This window comes from Bos mutus, chromosome 21 (assembly GCF_027580195.1).
Source record: "Bos mutus isolate GX-2022 chromosome 21, NWIPB_WYAK_1.1, whole genome shotgun sequence".
In the NCBI taxonomy this organism is placed as follows: domain Eukaryota; kingdom Metazoa; phylum Chordata; class Mammalia; order Artiodactyla; family Bovidae; genus Bos; species Bos mutus.
This window is the reverse complement of record NC_091637.1, coordinates 30569669-30583940: the sequence shown is the minus strand read 5'-3', so window position 1 is coordinate 30583940 and position 14272 is coordinate 30569669. Positions and strand designations below refer to the sequence as shown.

At 37.2% G+C, this 14272-nt stretch overlaps 1 protein-coding gene and 1 pseudogene across 6 annotated transcripts in view; both read left to right on the top strand.

The window, feature by feature from the left end:
• The window catches only part of NRG4 (neuregulin 4), a 118197-nt gene that overhangs the window by 35934 nt on the left and 67991 nt on the right, over positions 1–14272 (top strand). For all 6 annotated transcript variants that reach the window (XR_011461681.1, XM_070358548.1, XM_005891789.2 and 3 more), the window contains 2 exons: positions 11081–11146; positions 13729–13822. Coding sequence is in view for 5 of the 6 variants with exons in the window: in XM_070358548.1 (XP_070214649.1) it covers positions 11137–11146; positions 13729–13822 (104 nt within the window). In the remaining variant the exon portion in view is untranslated. The remainder of the gene's footprint in view (positions 1–11080; positions 11147–13728; positions 13823–14272) is intronic.
• On the top strand, positions 7151–9262 carry LOC102265307 (HIG1 domain family member 1A, mitochondrial pseudogene; annotated as a pseudogene).

Here is a 14272-nt window from a genome sequence, read left to right as displayed (position 1 = left end):
AAAATGCATATGCACATACAGCATGATTTTAATCAATCTAGAGTTGAAGAGAATCTATTTTGTCTTGCTGTTGGAATATTATCTAATGAATAGCCCAAGTATTTTGGCCTTGAAACAAGAGAAGAAAATATTCACATGGCATGGATCTGCTGTTAATAGTATTTATAGTAATATTGATAAAACTATAGTTTATTGGTTTTCAACTTTTACATCTAGAGGCAAAGTTATGAAACACTTTTTTAGGGTCACAGATGAGAATGTAAATGTTAAAAACCTTCATGATATAGGAGTCAAGGTATAGCTACCAAGGCAGAAAGAGGAAGAGGGGAGAGAAAAGTTGGAAGCAAAGTTACTGTAAAGTTAAGCCGGTCTGTGAATTGACTCAAGTTCATTGATGAGGACCTAGAAGTATGAGTATATTATTTAAAATTGCAGATATAACCAAGAGAAGAAATAGAGACAGTGTAACTTATCAAACATTCAAATCAAAGAAGTAGAGGGTAGTGTAAGACAGCTGAAGCCTCATCTTCCATTGCTGGGGGTTAGATGTTGACTAAAGTGCTAGAGCCTTTGACTGTGTGGATCACAATAAACTGTGGAAAATCCTGAAAGAGATGGGGATACCAGACCACCTGATCTGCCTCTTGAGAAATTTGTATGCAGGTCAGGAAGCAACAGTTAGAACTGGACATGGAACAACAGACTGGTTCCAAATAGGAAAAGGAGTACGTCAAGGCTGTATATTGTCACCCTGTTTATTTAACTTATATGCAGAGTACATCATGAGAAATGCTGGACTGGAAGAAACACAAACTGGAATCCAGGTTACCAGGAGAAATATCAATCACCTCAGATATGCAGATGATACCACCCTTATGGCAGAAAGTGAAGAGGAACTAAAAAGCCTCTTGATGAAGGTGAAAGAGGAGAGTGAAAAAGTTGGCTTAAAGTTCAACATTCAGAAAACGAAGATCATGGCATCTGGTCCCACCACTTCATGGGAAATAGATGGGGAAACAGTAGAAACAGTGTCCGACTTTATTTTTCTGGGCTCCAAAATCACTACAGATGGTGACTGCAGCCATGAAATTAAAAGATGCTTACTCCTTGGAAGGAAAGTTGTGACCAACCTAGGTAACATATTCAAAAGCAGAGACATTACTTTGCCAACAAAGGTCCGTCTAGTCAAGGCTATGGTTTTTCCAGTGGTCATGTATGGATGTGAGAGCTGGACTGTGAAGAAGGCTGAGCGCCGAAGAATTGATGCTTTTGAACTGTGGTGTTGGAGAAGACTCTTGAGAGTCCCTTGGACTGCAAGGAGATCCAACCAGTCCATTCTGAAGGAGATCAGCCCTGAGATTTCTTTGGAAGGAATGATGCTAAGGCTGAAACTCCAGTACTTTGGCCACCTCATGTGAAGAGTTGACTCATTGGAAAAGACTCTGATGCTGGGAGGGATTGGGGGCAAGAGGAGAAGGGGATGACAGAGGATGAGATGGCTGGATGGCATCACTGACTTGATGGACATGAGTCTGAGTGAACTCCAGGAGTTGGTGATGGACAGGGAGGCCTGGCGTGCTGCGGTTTGTGGGGTCGCAAAGAGTCGGATGTGACTGAGCGACTGATCTGATCTGAAAGTGCTAAATTTAGAAATAGAGAGGATAAGCATTTTGAATTGTGGAAGAAGAGCTTGCTGTTGGTCACATTTGTTCTTTTCTTATTTCTCTGATAATTTCTTAACGGGCTCCTTCTACAAAAGTTCAGTGTTGGTATTTTCCAGGGGTCAGTCCATGGCCTCTGTCTCATACAACACATGCACACTGTGAGCTAGTTCGTTCACATAAATGACTTCAGGAACTGCCTGTATCTCTGAGCTGATGGTTACCCTGCATGCAAGATTTGCATTTTCAGGCAATTCCTTCTACATGTCCCAGTAGCACTTTAAAGTTAACATGTCCAAGTAGTAATCATTATCTTACTCATGAACTCTGTTTCAGTATTTCATTTTTTTTAACAGCTTTATTGAAACATAATTTATATACCATAAAATTCACCTTTTTTTTTAGCCTGATCAATTATGCTTATCAAATTTGCAACTGCCTCAACAGTCCAATTGTAGAATATTTCTATCATTCTAAAAAGATCTTTTATGTTTATTTGTATCATTTCCTTTTCCCACCCCCAGTCCCAAGCAATTATTAATCTATTCCTGTCGCTTGATTTGCCTTTTCTAAAGATTTCATACCCCACGTCCAAGGTAAGAGAAACCCAAGTAAGATGGTAGGTGTTGTGAGAGGGCATCAGAGGGCAGACACACTGAAACCATAATCTCAGAAAACTAGCCAATCTGATCACATAGACCACAGCCTTGTCTAATTCAATAAAACTAAGCCATGCCCGTGAGGCAACCCAAGATGGGCGGGTCATGGTGGGGAGGTCTGACAGAATGTGGTCCACTGGAGAAGGGAATAGCAAACCACTTCATTATTCTTGCCTTGAGAACCCCATGAACAGTATGAAAAGGCAAAATGATAGGATACTGAAAGGGAACTCTCTGGGTCAGTAGGAGCCCAAAATGGTACTGGAGATCAGTGGAGAAATAACTCCAGAAAGAATGAAGGGATGGAGCCAAAGCAAAAACAATACCCAGTTGTGGATGTGACTGGTGATAGAAGAAGGTCTGTTGCTGTAAAGAGCAATATTGCATAGGAACCTGGAATGTCAGGTCCGTGAATCAAGGCAAATTAGAAGTGGTCAGACAGGAGATGGCAAGAGTGAATGTCGATATTCTAAAGGAATTGGTGAACTAAAATGGACTGGAATGGTTAATTTCTACTACTACACAGTAGTAGACCATATACCTACTACTGTAGGCAGGAATCCCTTAGAAGAAATGGAGTAGCCATCATGGTCAGCAATCTCAAAAACGACAGAATCATCTCTGTTCATTTCCAAGGCAAACCATTCAATATCATGGTAATCCAAGCCTATTCCCTAACCAGTAACGCTAAAGAAGCTGAAGTTGAATGGTTCTATGAAGCCCTACAAGACCTTTTAGAACTAACACCCAAAAAAGATATCCTTTTCATTATAGGGGACTGGAATGCAAAAGTAGGAAGTCAAAAAAACCTGGGGTAACAGGCAGATTTGGCCTTGGAGTATGGAACGAAGCAGGGCAAAGGCTAATAGAGTTTTGCCAAGAGAACACACTGGTCATAGCAAACACCCTCTTCCAACAACACAAGAGAAGACTCTACACATGGACATCACCAGATGGTCAACACCGAAATCAGATTGATTATATTCTTTGCAGCCAAAGATGGAGAAGCTCTATACAGTCAGCAAAAACAAGACCGGGAGCTGACTGTGGCTCAGATCATGAACTCCTTATTGCCAAATTCAGACTTAAATTGAAGAAACTAGGGGAAACCACTAGACCATTCAGGTATGACCTAAATCAAATCCCTTATGATTATACAGTTGAAGTGAGAAATAGATTTAAGGGCCTAGATCTGATAGACAGAGTGCCTGATGAACTGTGGACGGAGGTTCGTGACATTGTACAGGAGACAGGGATGAAGACCATCCCCATGGAAAAGAAATGCAAAAAGGCAAAATGGCTGTCTGGGGAGGCCTTACAAACAGCTGTGAAAAAAAGAGAAGCGAAAAGCAAAGGAGAAAAGGAAAGATATAAACATCTGAATGCAGAGTTCCAAAGAATAGCAAAGAGAGTTAAGAAAGCCTTCCTCAGTGTTCAATGCAAAGAAATAGAGGAGGGAGGAGGGTTCAGGATGGGGAGCACAGGTATACCTGTGGCGGATTCATTTTGATGTTTGGCAAAACTAATACAATATTGTAAAGTTTAAAAATAAAAAAAACAACTTTAACTGCTCAACCTACAAAAAAAAAAAAAAAAGAAATAGAGGAAAACAACAGAATTGGAAAGACTAGAGATCTCTTCAAGAAAATTAGAGATACCAAGGGAACATTTCATGCAAAGATGGGCTCAATAAAGGACAGAAATGGTATGGTCCTAACAGAAGCAGAAGATATTAAGAAGAGATGGCAAGAATACACAGAAGAACTGTATAAAAAATAGCTTCACGATCAAGATAATCATGATGGTGTGATAACTGACCTAGAGCCAGACATCCTGGAATGTGAAGTCAAGTGGGCCTTAGGAAGCATCACTACGAACAAAGCTAGTGGAGGTGATGGAATTCCAGTTGAGCTATTTCAAATCCTGAAAGATGATGCTGTGAAAGTGCTGCACTCAGTATGCCAGAAAATTTGGAAAACTCAGCAGTGGCCACAGGACTGGAAAAGGTCAGTTTTCATTCCAATCCCAAAGAAAGGCAATGCCAAAGAATGCTCAAACTACCACACAATTGCACTCATCTCACACGCTAGTAAAGTAATGCTCAAAATTCTCCAAGCCAGGCTTCAGCAATACATGAACCGTGAACTTCCTGATGTTCAAGCTGGTTTTAGAAAAGGCAGAGGAACCAGAGATCAAATTGCCAACATCTGTTGGATCATGGAAAAAGCAAGAGAGTTCCAGAAAAACATCTATTTCTGCTTTATTAAATATGCCAAAGCCTTTGACTGTGTGGATCACAATAAACGGTGGAAAATTCTGAAAGAGATGGGAATACCAGACCACCTGACCTGCCTCTTGAGAAACTTATATGCAGGTCAGGAAGCAACAGTTAGAACTGGACATGGAACAACAGACTGGCTCCAAATAGGACAAGGAGTACGTCAAGGCTGTATATTGTCACCGTTTATTTAACTTATATGCAGAATACATCATGAGAAACGCTGGACTGGAAGTAGCACAAGCTGGAATCAAAATTGCCGGGAGAAATATCAATAACCTCAGATATGCAGATGATACCACCCTTATGGCAGAAAGTGAAGAGGAACTAAAAAGCCTCTTGATGAAAGTGAAAGTGGAGAGTGAAAAAGTTGGCTTAACGCTCAACATTCAGAAAACGAAGATCATGGCATCTGGTCCCACCACTTCATGGGAAATAGATGGGGAGACAGTGGAAACAGTGTCCAACTTTATTTTTCTGGGCTCCAAAATCACTACAGATGGTGACTGCAGCCATGAAATTAAAAGACGCTTGCTCCTTGGAAGGAAAGTTATGACCAACCTAGATAGCATATTCAAAAGCAGAGACATTACTTTGCCAACAAAGGTCCGTCTAGTCAAGGCTATGGTTTTTCCAGTGGTCATGTATGGATGTGAGAGTTGGACTGTGAAGAAAGCTGAGCGCCGAAGAATTGATGCTTTTGAACTGTGGTGTTGGAGAAGACTCTTGAGAGTCCCTTGGACTGCAAGGAGATCCAACCAGTCCATTCTGAAGGAGATCAGCCCTGGGATTTCTTTGGAGGGAATGATGCTGAAGCTGAAACTCCAGTACTTTGTCCACCTCATGCAAAGTGTTGACTCATTGGAAAAGACCTTGATGCTGGGAGGGATTGGGGGCAGGAGGAGAAGGGGACGACAGAGGATGAAATGGCTGGATGGCATCCCCGACTCGATGGACGTGAGTTTGAGTGAACTCCGGGAGTTGGTGATGGACAGGGAGACCTGGCGTACTGTGATTCATGGGGTCTCAAAGAGTCGGACATTACTGAGTGACCGAACTGAACTGAACTGAAAGATTTCACATAAATGAAATCATACAATATGTGGTTTTTGTGACTGGCTTCTGTCACTTAGCATGTTTTTGAAATTCATGTACCAACACACCATCCCTTTTTACTGCTGAGTTGTATTCCACTGTATGGCTGTACCATATTTTGTTTATCTGTTTATCAGTTGATGGACATTTGAGTTGTTTTCTAGTTTGGGGCATTATGAATAATGTTCTAAACATTATAGTCCTGTCTTTGTGTAGATCCATATTTCCATATCTCTTGGATTCATTTATGACAAATTTGGGCTTCTCAGGTGGCATAGTGCTAAAGAACCTGTCTGCCAGTGCAGGAGACGTAAGAGACGCAGGTTCAGTCTCTGAGTCAGGAAGATTCCCTGGAGGAGGGTATGGCAACCCCCTCCATTATTCTTGCCTGGAGAATCCCATCAACAGAGGAGCCTGGCGGGCTACAGGCCATGGGGTCAGACAGAACTGGACACAACTGAAGCAACTTAGTATGCACGCATGGAAATTTTATATTTTAACTTTTTAGGAAGGTATCGAATTATTTTCTAAAATGTGCAATTTTATAGTTCCACTAGCAATGAGAGGTCTAGTTTCTCTTTGTTATTGTTTGCCATTTTTCTTATAGATATTCTAGTAGGGTGTGAAATGGTACCTCAGTGTAGATTTTTAAAAATATTTTTATTTATTTATTTTTGGCTGTTGTGGCATGTGGGAGCTTTTGTTGCAGCAGAGGAGCTTCTCTCTAGTTGGGACGTGTGCCGGTTCTGGAGTGCGTGGGCTCTGTAGTTGCCACATGCAGGCTTAGTTGCTTCCTGACATGTGGGATCTTAGTTCCCTGACTGGTGATCGAACCTGTGTCCGCTGCATTAGAATACAGATTCTTATCAACTGGACCACCAGGGAGGTCCCATCTCTTTGTGGTTTTCATATACGTTTCCCTAATGGGTACTTGCCTGGAGGAGGGCATGGCAACCCACTCCAGTATTCTTGCCTGGAGAATCCCCATGGACAGAGGAGCCTGGCAGGCTGCAGTCCGTGGGGTCGCAAAGAGTGGGACATGACTGAGCACAGCACAATGTGTACTTGAAGGTTAGCCTTGATTTTTCCTTTTGTACCCTGCTATCCACTCTGGGAGTGTACCTATTAAGTATATCTTTAATTCTCTCCTTTATGCTCATTCCCATTACTTTATTTCTTCACTATTTTTGATTATTAAAATGGCCTCCAAATGGTTTTCTCTGATAGCAGTTCCTCTGCAGATTGTAGTCTATTTTTCTACACTATTATCAAAATGAATTTTCTAAAATGTAGGTGTGGTCATGCTACTTCTTTGCTAAAAACCTTTCCAAGGAGCCCCATTGCCCTTTAGATAAAGTCCACTGTCTAAAACCTGCTTGTTTTACAAGGCTTGTTCTTGCCATCGTCCCTCACCATCGTCTCCTCTTATAAAGCCACATACACACCCTGAACGCATCATGACCTGTAATCTACCTGCTGTTATCTGAACACATTAGGATTTTCTTTCTTCTGTGCCTTTGAGCATGCTGTTACCTCTATCGGAAAACAATAAACCCTTACTTGTTCTTCAAGGCTCAGCACAAATAAAACTCCCTTTTAGAATCTTTCTCTGATTTTCCTTAACAGTTAAGCTTTGTTTCTGTGTGTGTTAATATGGTGACATAAATAGGTGTCTGTGAAAATATAGTAGGTTGAGTTGCATTGTCAGCCTAAAACATTTCTGTAATTACTTGCTACTGTTTATATTTCTATCCTTTGTTAATGATAGCAGGTCACTTACCACATATTTATCGATAGATGCATGAACAAATTATTTTTGAAGATCATGGCTTTTATTTAGAATGAAAGTTAACTTGAAAAGTGTTAAGTCATCTTCTTTAGAATCATGTAGCCTCAAACATTAAATTTATTTGTATTGTGTGAAAAATTATTAATACCAAACCAACTGCCATGATAAGTCTCTTAATAAATAGCATCTTGAATATCCTGAATGAACTCATAGATTATTATCTCTCACATACAGTTTAGTAGTCATTTTCATGTTAGTGGACAGAAATATATTTCAATAGTTCAAATCAAATTTACTGATTTTTCATAAAAATGTCATTTTAAAATCCAAACAGTGTAAGCTAACAAAATTTTATATATATGTATATATATGTTTGCATGTGTGTGTTTATAAGATTGTAATATGTAAAAGTTACCTTTGAGATAGTATTTAGTAATGTAAAGAGTTTTTTTCAGAATATGGATTATGAGTTTATTTAAATATTTTCTTAAAAGAGCAAATGTACTAGTTTCTACATTTTACATCAAACAAGTTCATGTCTGAGTTGTTTTAGAAAAGAAAACCATATGAATGGTTGGCATACTTTAGGTAGTTACTTGCTAAAGAACTCTGTACTTCAATTTTAAACAAAATTATGCTTTACTTTATTAAGTTATTTATGATTTTAAACCTTATCACTTTCCTTAATGCATATATTACAGCTTTGTTATAGTTTGCAGATAGTTATATTGCCATCAGAATGAGTCATGTTCAGTGCTTATATTCACTTCAAACTGAACATGGTATTGTATGTATGCTGTATTGTAACTGTTGCCTTCTTTAAATTTTCTCAGTACTTCAAATCATTATTTATGTTAATGTTATATATTTTGTAAGGAAATTCCTTTTTAAAAAAACCCTATGGACATGGAATATTACTCAGCTATTAAAAAGAACACATTTGAGTCAGTTCTAATAAGATGGATGAAATTGGAGCCTATTATACAGAGTGAAGTAAGTCAGAAAGAAAAATGCCAGTACAGTATATTAATGCATATATATGGAATTTAGAAAGATGGTAACACCGACCCTATATATGAGACAACAAAAGAGACACAGATAAAAAGAACAGACTTTTGGACTCTGTGGGAGAAGGTGAGGGCAGGATAATTTGAGAGAATAGCATTGAAACATGTATATTGTCATACATAAGTTAGATCACCAGTCCAAGTTCGATGCATGAAACAGGGCACTCAGAGCCAGTACACTGGGACAACCCAGAGGGGTGGGATGGGGAGGGAGGTGGGAGGGGGCTTTGGGACTGGGGAACACGTGTACACCCGTGGCTGATTCATGTCAATGTATGGCAAAAATAACCACAATATTGTAAAGTAATTAGCCTCCAATTACAATAAATTAATTAATTAAAAAAAAATCCTTGGAGGGCGGATGTGGGAGTGGGGTCAGAAGCTGGTAGGAACCTGAAACGTCTTGTAATTGTCTGAAGATTCTTCAATCACTGTGTCAAGTGACACAGATGTTTCTCTTTCTTCATATGATGAAGATCAGGGATCTAAACTTATCCAAAAAGCTAGAGAGGCACCATTTGTCCCCGTTGGAATGGCAGGTTTTGCAGCAATTGTTGCATATGGATTATATAGATTGAAGAGCAGGGGAAATACTAAAATGTCTGTTCACCTGATCCGAGCATGTGGCAGCTCAAGGCTTTGTTGTGGGAGCAATGACTCTTGGTATGGGCTATTCCCTATATCAAGAATTCTGGGCAAAACCTAAACTTTAGAAGAGGAGATGCCGTCTTGGTCTTGTTGGTAGTGCTTGCTTTAGTTAGACATCTCGTATTGAGGTTATATGTTTATGCTAAAAATAAATTGTTTGGGTCAGACAAAAAAAAAAAAAAATCCATGGAATACTTGTCTACTAACTCCATGTTAAAATTCCTTTTCTTCACAAAGTTATACAACACGATGGAATTATTCAGCCATACAAAGATAAGTTAGGAGCCAAATGAATATGGTTTACTTAATCACTTGAAAATATTGGAAAGTGATTTGAGAAGGCAGCTTAGAACAACTTATTTTCTAAATAAAATTCTGCTCCATTTGTAACTCTGAACATGTGGACTGAAAGGGCTGGTTCCCTTGGCTGGTGCCTGACTTCTGTGCACACCTTGGTCTTTCTCAGTTGCACCCACACTGCGCACTACAGCCATATAAATTAGATTTTTGACGGATTATAAAGGGCAAGGCACAACTGCTGCAGATTGCATTATTCAGAAACTTTTGAAATGCTGCATATCCAACAGAATTTATTGTTTGTTTGAACATAAGTTTTTATTGAGGTAAGCCTGTTTCTTTAGAAAAAGAAACTCATACAATGAGCCAGTGATTATTTCAAATTAAATAGGTTTAATTTCTGTCTTTCTCTCTCTCACTGCTTGTTTGTTTAAGAGTGACTTGCTTTGAAAGAAGATCTTGCTTATTACACCTGTGTTAATAGGAAGTTGTTGATTGAGATTTCTGTTACAAAAGTTTTTCTCCTTAAGTCAGGAGTAAGTTAAGTGTCTTTTATAAAATGAAATTGAGAGCATATAATCATAATGTAAGTATAAATCTATCATCTTTGCAAATGTCTTTTGGAATTCCTTTGTTTCTGTTAAAGCAGATAACTTCATACATAACTCCTTTGTTTTGCCAGATGCCAGATATTTTTCAAAAGAAAGGCACATGTAGATTGGTAAATGTAATATGTAATCTACAGTAAATTTAAAAGTACTTTTATAAAAATTTTAAAGGTTCTGTAGAAATGCAAACCTTTTGGTCATTTTTAATAAACTGAAAAATTGAAAGTTGTTCTTTTGAAAAGTCAAATTAGAAATAGGCTTTATGAGAAAGTTAAAATGTCAATTTCAAGTCACTCATTTTTACTTATTATCTCATATTTTTCATATAGAAACTCACATAGTATACTACTAAATTAACATAGTTTATTGGGCTTCCCTGATAGCTCAGTTGGTAAAGAATCTGCCTGCAATGCAGGAGACCCCTGTTTGATTCCTGGGTTGGGAAGATCTGCTGGAGAAGGGATAGGCTACCCACTCCAGTATTCTTGGGCTTCCCTTGAGGCTCAGCCGGTAAAGATACTGTCTGCAATGTGGGAGACCTGGGTTTGATCCCTGGTTTGGGAAGATCCCCTGGTGGAGGACATGGCCCAGTGCAGTAATCTCACCTAGAGAATTCCATGGACTGTATAGTCCATGGGGTCACAAAGAGTTGGACACAACTGAGCGACTTTCACTTTCATTAAAAGTAAAACATTAGACTTTTCTTTAGAGAGAGATTTAAGATTGCATTATATTACTTAGGCAGTGATTTGTATCTAGTGCATTTATACTATTTATTGATCTTTTAGTTTCACCTGTTCAGACTTTTTTATTGATATATAAGTATCTAAAAATATAGATATTCTAACCAAAGAATTTAGTCCCTAGCCTATAAATGCCTAATTATTTTCATCATTTAAAAGAATATTATTGTTACGATATTTGAAATTTTGTAATGCTATCAAAAGAGGATAATTTTTCCTGAATTATTAATTTTAGGTGCTGTTTTTCAACCCTAAACTTTCAGCCAAGAATGAAACTATTTAGAAGTTAAGATGACAACAGGTAATTTCTTGTAAGTTTATACTTTTGTCAATGTGTGTCAAAAAATTTATATCATAGAAATAGAAACAAAAAAGAAATGTATATCAACACAAGACTGTATTTTTTCCATCTAAAATTATCCTAGAAATGTGAAATACCTTGGTTTTGAAAGACCTTGCTTTGTAACATGGAACTATTTTATTTAGACCTGTAGTTTTAGACCTACATTTTATCGCTTTTTACAAACTAATTCTGGTGTACTCTAAATCTGCTATCAGCTTTACAAATAAGTAAATGAAATCAGAATACAAATAGATTCAGAGATAGTGATTCAGGTTAGATGAGTATTCCTTACTGATAAAATCCGAGATGTTGAGTCATAACTGGTTGTGATGCTATTAAAAACAAGGACATTAATTTCAGCTACAGAAATCATTCTGTGATAAAGTTGACACACCCTCAATGGAAAACCGTATGTGATGATGTCCATGATTCTAACGTAATGTCAACTGGGATTTTATTTGTTAGCCAGATTATTCCTGGAAAATTGTTAGAATTATCTTATAAAAAGTTGTTTTGAAAAAAAGAAAAAGTTGTCTTGTTGTAAAGAAGCTTCAGTTCAGTTCAGTTCATTTACTCAGTCGTATCCGACTCTTTGCCCCCATGGACTGTAGCACACCAGGCTTCCCTGTCCATCACCAACTCCGAGTTTACTCAAACTCATGTTCATTATGTTAGTGACATCCAACCATCTCATCCTCTGTCGTCGCCTTCTCCTCCCGCCTTCAATCTTTCCCAGCATCAGAGTCTTTTCCAATGAGTCAGTTCTTTGCATCAGGTGGCCAAAGTATTGGAGTTTCAGCTTCATTACCAGTCCTTCCAATGAATATTCAGGACTGATTTCCTTTAGTAAAGAAGCATAACATTGTGTAAAAAAGAAAAAAATTAGAAGATTAGTTCTGGTTGGTTTACTTTCCTTTTTTCCACTTAAATTCTTTGTAAGTTCTGTTTTCCTCTTTACATTTTTATACTTTTATAATTGTAATGTGAGGGTGAAACAATTTAAAATAAAAGAAAAGTTCAAATTCTTACAGTGAAGACATCTGGTTCGATAGTAATTATATCTTAAGGATATTAATATCTTAGTGGCAAATAAATACTAAATAACTTTTTTTAAATTAGTGTGCTTTTTTTAAAATGCCAAATTGGAACAATGCCATTTTCTTCTTCACATAAGATTCTACGTCACTTTCTGCACAGAAATGATCAGGAACCAACAAAGTTCAATTTTAAAGCAATGTATTAAATAATTCCCCCTTCAGGATCAAAAGATAAAGCATTCAGCAATTGACTTTTCTAATCATAAATAGTAGTCTATAGTAGTATAACTCAATGAGTAACTATAAAGACATATTTAAAGTATATAGTATATATAATACACACAGGAGATATGTTATAATGTTATAACATATGTTATACATATACATATATGTTATATAATATATAATGTTATAACATTATAACATATCTCCTGTGTTTATTTCTAAGTTTTTCTATATAATGGTTTTGGGGGGGTTTTTTTTCAAAGAGTGAGTGAAGAGGTAGAGTCTGGAAGGGAGGGATAGGTACCAAGAAAGAAAGGGAAGGCACAGAAAGAAGCATAACAGAAAGGTCAAAGATAAGGAAGGAAGAAAGGAGGGAGAAAGAGGAGAAAAAGGAAGAGAGACACGGAAATTTATTTTCTTAATATTCCAAAGTTTTTTGCTGTATCCCATATGGTGGTATTATTGTTTTCAGTTTTACTGAAGACTTGAAGTATGTCTTTATAGTTACTAGCTATTACCTAATGTCCGCTTGCAAATCAAAACCTAATAAAATATTTTTGTTTTTTGATGTTAGAATTGTCATATATAGAAATACTTAAAGATGATTTTGAACATCAGAATTTATTTAATAATCTAAAAATTTTTTCCCACAGCAATTTCAGGCTTTAATGTATCCGAAACCTTAAAGGAAAAATAGGAAACCAAGTATACTATTGGGACAGAACTCTAAGCGAAGCTGTACTGAATGAGAAAAGCCACTATTCATTTTAAGATACTGGTCTTCTCCTTTGAATCTATTATATCATTTAGTAGCTAAGTTGTGTCCAACTCTTTCCTGAACCCATGGACTGTAGCCCACCCAGCTTCTCTGTCCACGGAATTTCCTAGGCAACAATACTGGAGTGGGTTGCCATTTTTTTTCTCCAGGGAATCTTCCTAACTCAGGATAACCCGTGACTCCTGTGTTAGCAGGTAGATTCTTCACCACTGAGCCACCAGGGAAGCCCTTGATATATTATAGAGAGTCCCTATGTCTGCAATACAGTTTTAAACTCCATTGTAATTAATGGCCATATCCTTAAGACAGATTAATTTCTTTCCCTCAAAGAGATAGAAGTCCCTGCTTATCAAATAAGGAATAAGACTAAGTCCTTCATTTTAAGAAACAATTCTTTATTCTAATTTTTAGAATTACTACTTCAATCTAAGATATTTAGTCCTTTTCCTTATTTTATTAGAAAAACTATAATTTGTCTTTTATTTATGTATATGTTTTAGATCACGAAGAGCCCTGTGGTCCTAGTCACAGGTCATTCTGCTTGAATGGAGGACTTTGTTATGTGATACCTACTATTCCCAGCCCGTTTTGTAGGTGAGTAAAATGGGCTGGGGGAGAGGGTAATTTTATTTTTCACTATCTACTCACTTCTTTAAGAAGTGATAAATATTGAATAAAGAATGTGAGATGAAAAGGGCAAGGAACACTTCATATCTATATAAATATTTATAGATAAATATTTACCTATATAAATATGAAGTGTTCCTTGCCCTTTTTCATCTCACATTCTTTATTCAGTATTTATCACTCCTTGAAGAAGTGGAAAAGAATTATGGTTTAAAAAAACAAAGCAAAGTGGCAAATCATCTCAAAAGCATTTATTTTGAAAATTTGTAGTGGTAGTTTCAAGTCTATTAGTATTTTTTAATAATCCGTTTTAGTAAACTCTCTACAATTTTAGCAAATTAGGGAAGACAGTCTATACTTAACATTCTGGCAAAACAGCTAGAGAACTCACAAATGTAAGAAAACACACCATGAGAT